The sequence below is a fragment of the Anas platyrhynchos genome, chromosome 21 (genome assembly GCF_047663525.1).
Source record: "Anas platyrhynchos isolate ZD024472 breed Pekin duck chromosome 21, IASCAAS_PekinDuck_T2T, whole genome shotgun sequence".
Classification (NCBI taxonomy): Eukaryota; Metazoa; Chordata; class Aves; order Anseriformes; family Anatidae; genus Anas; species Anas platyrhynchos.
Window position 1 is genome coordinate 17,586,560 of NC_092607.1, and position 7,985 is coordinate 17,594,544.

The following is a 7,985-nucleotide window of genomic DNA, read 5'->3' on the forward strand; positions in this document are numbered from 1 at the left end:
GGCGCGGCGCGGCGGGGGCGCAGCGCTCCCACGGCCGCCCGCAGGGTCCTAGCGCCGCCCGCCGCGCTCCGCTCCTCCATACGCTCACCATGAAGGTCGCCGCCGTCGCCCCGTCTCCGTTGCCCGCCGGTCCCGGAGGGGCGTTGAAGGCGGTGAGGCCGGGGGAAGCCGCCCGCTGCGGGCCGGGCCCGGGTCCGGGAGCGATCGCGGCGGAGCAAGCGGCGGCCGCGTTGCTGTACGATATGAAGGGCTGCTACTCGCGCCTAAGGGCGCTGGTGCCCACCCTGCCCCGGCACCGGAGGGTGTCCAAGGTGGAGCTGCTGCAGCATGTCATCGACTACATCTGGGACCTGCAGCTCGCGCTGCAGCCCGGGCCCCCCCGGCCCCCCAACAACGCCGAGCCCCCCGAGGTGAGTGCGGTGCTGGGGCTGCACCGAGCCCTGCCCGGCCCCGGGGTCCCCTTTCCCCCCCTTTTCCTCCCCCCTTTCCCCCTTTTTTTCCCCCCCTTTCCCCCTTTTTTCCCCCCTTTCCCCCTTTTTCCCCCCCTTTCCCCTTTTTTCCCCCCTTTCCCCCTTTTTTCCCCCCCTTTCCCCCTTTTTTTTCCCCCCTTTCCCCCTTTTTTTCCCCCTTTCCCCCCTTTTCCTCCCCTTTTTCCCCCCTTTTTTTTCCCCTTTTCCCCCTTTCCCGGGACAGCCCCTCCACCGTCCCCCCCCTGCCCGTCCCCCCTATCCCTGGGGCGCCCCCCACACACCGTCACCCCCTTGTCGTCCCCCCCCCCCCCGGGTCCCCGAGCAGCCCTGACCTCCCGCTCCGTTCCCATTCCCGCAGGCTCCGTGCATGCCCGCTGCCGACCGCATCCTGTGCCGCTGAGACCACCACGGACCCGCCGGGACCCCCCCCAGCAGCGCCGCCGCGCTCCGGATGGGACCCCCGGGCACGGATGGGGGGGGGCCCGAAGCTGCGGGGCTGCAGCCGGAGCCCCCCCCCCAACCAGGGGGCTTCGGATCGTAACCTTCTCAGATTGCTGAGAGCATTCCCTGTATTGTATATTACAATGATGCTGGAGAATATTGTTCTACAATAGCTGGAGTTTTGTTATTAAACAAGCCCTGATTACCAGGCACGCGTCTTCGTGGCTGCATTGCACGGGGCTTTTTTTTTTGGGGGGGGTGGTTCCCTCCTGGCTTGCCCCCAGAGCCTGGACACGCATCGGGAGTCCCGTAGGAGCCCATCCTGGGCTATGGGGGTGCTGTGAGGGAGCACTGGGGCTCAGCTGGCCCCTGTACTGGTGGGACTGGGGTGCTGTGGGGCAGAGGCTGTGTGTGAGTGACCCCCCCCCCCAGCATAGGGCAGTGGGCATTGAGCCCCGGGGGGAGGCACACCTAGGGGTGGGCATGCCCTGCCATCTCCCTGTGCCCCCCCTATGGGGCTGGGAGCTCCGGGGGGGTCTCCTCACACCCCCCTCTAGGGCATGGGGGGGCTCAGGAGGCAGGGACGGGGCTGGTTGGGGTTCCCTGCAGTGAGTTTAAGTGGTGGGGGGGCTGCAAGTGGCACATCCCCATCCCAGCCCCCTACCCATGGGGGCTGTGCCCTTGCTGCCCCCCAGCAGGGACTGGGGGGGGGCACAGCCTGCTCCAGCTCCCCGTGCTGCGACATGGTTTGAGGCTGAGAGGGGACCCCTGGACATGGAACAGGGGGGCAGCTGCTTCCCCCCCCCGCTGCTGGGATGTGTCCCCACGGGTGGGTGCCATGGGGTGAGCCGCCCAGGGACATCTCTGGGGCCTGCCCTCGCCCCACTTCCCCGCAGGGCTGCCCGTGACCTCCTGTAACTCACACACCGTCACCGGGCAGGGGACACGGTGTGGGACAGCCCCCCCGTGGGCTACCCTGAGGGACAGTCCCCACCGTGGGCTGCCCGGAGCTGCAGCTCCTGCGGGCCCCAGGGTGCTGGGGCCAGCCCTGGGGACACGGAGCAGCCCTGGGGACACGGAGCAGCAGAAGGAAGTTTTGTGGCCGGGGTTGTGCAACCCCCCCCAGCTGTGGGTGCCCCCCAGCCCTGCAGGCACCCAGGAGGCTGCCCCATGACTCAGGAGCCCCCCCCCCGGGGCTGGAGCCACCGTGCCCGGCCCTTCCCGGGGGGGCTGGGGGGAAAAAGCAGGGTCTGGGGGCTCTGCGTGCGCCCCCACCCCTGATACAGCCCCCCTCGGTGCTGCGCGCCCGGGGATGGGGGCAGAGGGTCGGGGGCTGGGGGGCTCCTGGTCGAGGTGGGGGTCCCGCAGGGCTCCCCTTCTTTAGGGGGGGGTCTGCAGGGTGCCAGGGGGCGCGGCACGGGCACGGCTCCGCCTGGTGCTCAGCCCCCCCCTGGTCCTATCCCAGCTGGGACGCACCGGGGGGGTACCGGGGGCTGCGGACCCCACTGGATGAACCCATCCACCGGCCCGACGCCCCCCCAGACATCCCCTGGCTCCCCTCCAGCACCCACCAGGACCCCCCCCCCCAGCACCCCCGGACCCCCCCATCGCCGCCCCGGCCCCTCCAGGCTCCGTCCCAGCCCCGGGAGCGCGGCGCTTTCGTGGCCGTGCCGCTGGGTCCCCCTCCCGGTGTCTGCCCGCACTGCACGGCCGGGCCCGGGGAGGAGGGGGGGGGGCACGGCCTGGCCCGGCTTTACCGGGGGGGTTTTGGGGGCTGCAAGGGGCAGCGGGGCCGTGCCGGGCTCCAGCAGAGCCGCCGCAGCCGTGCCAAGGGGTGCGGGGCACGGGGATGGAGACACGGGGAGGTGGGCGCTGGGCGCAGCACCCTGGGGTGCAGGGATCAGTGTGGGACACCCCAGGGAGCTGGGATCCCTGCGTGGCACCCTGGGGACAAGGGCTGTGTGGGGGGGGACACCTTGGGGACCAGGGCTCTGTGCGTGGCACCCTGGGGACAAGGGCTCCCTGCGTGGCACCGTGTCCCGCTGCCCCACATCCCTGCTCCCACCCCATCCCGCTGCCCTCACCCCCCTGGCACCGCTGTCCTCCACCCCAGGGGGCCGTGTACGGGGGCTGTGGCACCTTTGGGGACGCTCGGAGAGCTGCGGATGGGATTTGTGGGGTTGGGCTGAGCTCCGCCACGTGCCCGTGTGCCGGATGCGGCTGTGCCAGGAGCTGCAGGAAAGCCCCAGGGAAGGCCGGGTCCCTGCGGGCACCCGCGCCCCAACAAGTCCCTGGGTGCTGCGGCTGGGACCTGACTCATCCCGGAAGGGATTAGGGACACGGGGACCTGGGTGAGGTTCTGGTTGGACCAGCCTGGCTGCCCCGGGATGGCCACCGGCGGCACGGGGCCCTGCTGCCACTCGCAGCCCTGGGGGAGATGATGGAAACGGGACCCACGATGGGACCCACGGCCCCCGCACCGGGGGGCACCGCCACCGCCTGCCACGGTGAGGACGGGCCCGGGATGGGGCACCCAAGGGTGGAGGGGTCGGGGTGGGCACGGGGCTGGGACAGCGCTGGTGGCTGGGCTGGGTTTTGGGACGCTGCTGGGTGCTGGGGACATCGCTGCTGCTGTGGGGTCTGGGGCAAGTGGGCTCCTGAGGGGGCCATGAGGTGCGCTGTGTGGGGCTGGCCGTGGGTCCCGTGTCCCCCGTGGGGCAGGGATGGGACCCTGGTCCCTGGGAGCGTGTTCCCGTGCTCCTGGCCAGGGGCTGTCACGGCCCCGCTCCCCAGGCAGCCGCTGCCCGGACCCAGGGGGGGGTTTTCCCCAGCCCAGGGGCCACCGTCTGCCCGCACGGCTCCTTCCTGCTGGACGGGGCTTTTGGAGGGACCGCAGAGTTCTGCTCGTGCTCTGCCTGCCCCTGCCTTCTCGTCACCCTGTGGTCTGGGGCTGCCGGCCGTGTCCCAGCGCTCCCCTACCCCCCCAAAGGCTTTGGGTGACCCCACGCGACCCCAAAGTGGGAACATCCCCACGTGGGCTGAGCCCCCTCCCCTGACACAGCCCCACTCCATCCTCTTCGCCCCATCCCCGCGCACCCCCGTCCCCACGCCGTCCCCTCCCGCCGGGACACGAGGACAGCGCCGTGGCCGTGCTCGGTGTCCCCGGTCCCACGCAACCTGTGGCCGGCTGTGACGCCAGGGGGGGACCCTCTCCTTCCTGCGCTCCCAGGACGGGGAACGGCGGGGGAACGGCTTCCCCTCTGACTCACGCGTTGGGCAAGGTCGGGCTTTCAGCGGCGGGCGCACCGCGGTGTCCCCGGCGTGCGCACGGGGAGCTGATGTCAGCCCCGGGGCGCCCCGATATAAGGCCGGGGAGCGGGTCGGGGGCTCAGCCATGTCCTCTGCTCCAGCCCCCAGGTCACGCAGCTGCCCCAGGGCTGAGGGGGGGCTCTCGGCTCCCAGACGCCCACTGTGGGGCTCAGCCCTGGCGCTGTTCTGCCTCCTGCTCCTGCCGGCCGCCTGCTCGCCTGCCACCAGCTCCAGTCCTGGCATCAAGGGCAGGGTGACCCAGAGGGCCCTGGAGTACGGTGGGTGCCTGGGGTGGGGAGGGGAGATAGGGGGGCTTGTGGGGCACCCCAGGGACCATGTCCAGATCCCAGGGATGGCCTGAGCCCAGCAGCACCCCTGGGTGCTCCGGCACCAGCCCTGAGCCTCCCTGCTCTGCCCCAGGCCGGCACTTCGGGCTGGAGCTGCTGCGGTCACAGCTGCAGAAGGAACACGAGCTGAACCTGCAGGGCTCCTACCGGCCCCCCTTCCTGGGGGAGATCCAGTACAGCGTGCCCCGGTAAGAGCCCCCACTGCAGCCCCATCCCCATCCCCATCCCCATCCCATCCCATCCCCATCCCATCCCCATCCCCATCCCCATCCCATCCCCATCCCCATCCCCATCCCCATCCCCATCCCATCCCATCCCCATCCCCATCCCTGTCCCAATCCCCGTCCCCATCCCATCCCCATCCCCATCCCCATCCCATCCCCATCCCCATCCCATCCCCATCCCATCCCCATCCCCATCCCCATCCCCATCCCATCCCATCCCCATCCCCATCCCTGTCCCAATCCCCGTCCCCGTCCCCGCTGTGCCCTGCCATGACCCCCGGCTCCCCGTTGTGCCCAGGATCCACATCCAGGAGCTGCAGATGAACGACTCCTCCGTGGGCTTCGCCGAGGACGTGGGCGTGCGGCTGGCGGTGCGGGGCGCCCGCATCCAGCTCAGCGCCAACTGGAGCGCGCAGCTGGGCACCTTGTGAGTCCGCACCTGGGGACGAGGATGGGGGCCCCCCCCTGGCCCTGTGCTCACCCCCCCCGTGTTCCCCAGCCAGGACAGCGGCGTGGTTCAGCTTCACGTGGCCGACCTGGCCGTGGCGGTGCTGCTGGGGCTGAGCGTGGACGAGGGCGGCCGCCCCGCCGTGTGGGCTGCCGGCTGCGATGCCCGCGGCACCCACCTGCACCTGGAGTTTCACCGGGGACAGAGGTGACGCTGGGCGCCCTGCTCCCATCACGGGGAAGCCTGGGGTGAGGGTGGGGGTGTTGGGGAGGCTGGGGGCGAGCTGAGGACCCCCCCGTTCTGTGCCCCTCAGCTGGCTCTACAACCTCCTGGTGCCGCTGTTCCAAAGGACCCTGCGGCAGCAGCTGAACAAGCAGGTGAGCGCTGCCCTGCTGCTGCTGGTGGCCCTGGCACTGTGCCCCCAGCCCAGCCAGGAGCTCGGGGACCCCATTTTGGGGCTGCTCCCTGATGCCCTGCTCTGCTTGCAGCTCTGCGTCGAGCTTGAGAAGAGCATCAGCAGGATGGAGGCTTCCCTAAAGCGCATGCGAGGTGGGAGCTGGGGGAGAAGGGCTGGGGGCTGGTGCCCGGAGGGGTCTGTGGGACCCCTTTAGCTCCATGTCTATGGGGTTGGGGTGGCAGGAGGATGTCCCATCCCATCCCATCCCATCCCATCCCATCCCATCCCATCCCATCCCATCCCATCCCATCCCCAACACGTCCCTGCCTCCTGCAGTGTCCCCCCAGCTCGACCCCTTCGCTGCCATCGACCTCTCCTTGCTGGGCCGCCCGGACATCACCGCGGAGCACGGGGACGTCAGCCTCAAGGTGGTGCCAACCCCGGGGGGGGAAAGTGTTTGAGGGGGGGGTCCAGACTGATCCCGATGTCCATCTGTCCGTCTGTCCACGCAGGGCGAGTTTTTCGGGGTGGGCAGGCGCTGGCAGAGCCCCTTCTCACCCAAACCCGTGGGGCTGCCCGAGGCGCACGAGCCCATGGTGCTGCTCGCCCTCACCGAATTCGTGGCCAACTCCGCCGCCTTCGTGTACTTCACGGCGGGGGCCCTGCGCAGGAACATCTCCGGCAAGGCGGTACGGGGGGGGCTCCGGCACCGCACGGCGCTGCTGCCCCACAAAACCCTGCCTGGGGGGGGTCCCGTGGCCACCCCCACCCCGCTCACCCGGCCCCTCTGCTGCCTTCCAGCTCCCGCGGCGCTTCCCCATCCAGCTGAGGACCAAGAGCTTGGGGAGCTTCTCCCCACAGGTGGGTAAAAGGGGGGGGAAAAGGGGACAGGGGGGGCTGCGGGAGGGTTCGGGTATGGGGTCAGGAAGGTGGGATGGGACCAGGGGGGGCATGAGAGGGGGAGACATCAGAGGGGGTGCAGGGACGGGGCACATTGGGGGCAGGATGGGGAGCGTTGTGCCCCCAGGGCAGGGTGCTGACGAGGTCGGGGCGGTGCCGGGTGCCCGTGGGGGGGCTCGGTGCCAGCCCTACCCTCGCCCCCCCCAGCTGCAGGAGCTCTTCCCCGACCTGCCCATGGAGCTGCAGCTCTCAGCCCGCCGGCAGCCCCTGCTCTCCTGCCACCCCGATGCCCTGCACGGGACCCTCTACGGCTCCGCCGAGGCCTTCGTGGTGCTGCCCAACGCCACCCGTGCGCCCGTCTTCCTGCTGGACATCGTGAGTGCATGGCCCCGGGGGGCTGGGGTCTTACTGGGGTCTTACTGGGGTCTTACTGGGGCCCTGCGGGTGCTGTAGGCACTGCCCCAGTGTCCCCAACGTCCCCTCTCGCTGCAGGACGCCAACGTGACGGGGAAGCCGACCATCAGTGGGAACAGGCTGGGGGGCACCGTGCGGCTGACGAGGTGAGACCCCAGCCCCACGTTGGGTCCAGGCTCCCCGGGACACCCCCACGAAGCCCCCCCCGTCCTCCCCCTCTGGCCATTTCCCTCCCTGGGGCTCCCAGCCCTGCTGGGCTCATCCCATCCCTGCCCTATGGGGGGGGACACAGGGACACAGCCCCCACCCCAGTGCTGACCCCAATTTCTCCTCCAGCCTCAGCGTGGCGCAGGTGACCTCGCAGGTGGGGCCACTGCAGGTGAGCAACCACGGGGGGCTATAGGGGGGCTATAGGGGGGCTATAGGGGGGCTATAGGGGAGGGGGGGTGACCCCAGCACAGCCGGGAGCAGGGGGCTGGGGGCTGGGGGCTGGGGGGGGGGGGCACAGCTCGGTGCAAGCCCCCCCCCAGGCTCAGGGCTCGCCGTGTGCCGCAGGTGAAGAAGCTGGAGAACGTGCTGAAGTTCGGGCTGTGGCTTTTCGGGGTGCCCTGGGCAAACAGTGAGTGTGACCCCCCCCTCGCTGCCCCCACCAAACCCTGGCTGCCCCCTGGGCTGTCCTGGGTCTGTTTTGGGTCCGTTTTGGGTCTGTTTTGGGTCCGTCCCGCTCACGGCCCCGCTGTCCCCCCCCCAGAGCGGCTCCGGTCGGGGGTCCCGCTGCCCACCCCCCGCGGCCTCAGCCTGGTGCACCCACGCCTCTCGCTGCACGAGGTGGGTGCCCCCCCCGTCCCCTCACCCCTGGTGTCACCGTGTCCCCCCCTCCCCAAATCTCACCCCATTTTCCACGCAGGGCTTCATGCTCCTCGCCACGGACCTGCAGTACGAGCCCTGAGACCCGCAGCTGCTGGGGACCCGCGGACCCCATCCCCGTCCCCATCCCTGTCCCCATTTTTGGGGGGGGTCCAGCAGGGATTTAAC

The 7,985-nt window shown here is 70.6% G+C and overlaps 2 protein-coding genes across 2 annotated transcripts; both read left to right on the top strand.

Moving 5' to 3' along the window:
* Positions 1-1,121, top strand: ID1 (inhibitor of DNA binding 1). The gene is made up of 2 exons (XM_038166453.2): positions 1-410; positions 829-1,121. Exons 1-2 carry the CDS (start codon positions 90-92, stop codon positions 868-870), a joined length of 363 nt encoding a protein of 120 aa, XP_038022381.2. The 5' UTR covers positions 1-89; the 3' UTR covers positions 871-1,121.
* A 2,111-nt stretch (positions 1,122-3,232) lies between these two features.
* Positions 3,233-7,955, top strand: LOC113839663 (bactericidal permeability-increasing protein-like). Its single transcript, XM_072026662.1, has 16 exons — positions 3,233-3,418; positions 4,322-4,498; positions 4,641-4,755; positions 5,090-5,218; positions 5,291-5,446; positions 5,553-5,616; positions 5,728-5,788; positions 5,973-6,064; positions 6,149-6,325; positions 6,438-6,497; positions 6,744-6,911; positions 7,029-7,096; positions 7,287-7,329; positions 7,506-7,569; positions 7,702-7,778; positions 7,858-7,955. Exons 1-16 carry the CDS (start codon positions 3,349-3,351, stop codon positions 7,897-7,899), a joined length of 1,563 nt encoding a protein of 520 aa, XP_071882763.1. The 5' UTR covers positions 3,233-3,348; the 3' UTR covers positions 7,900-7,955.
* Positions 7,956-7,985: the final 30 nt, after the last annotated feature.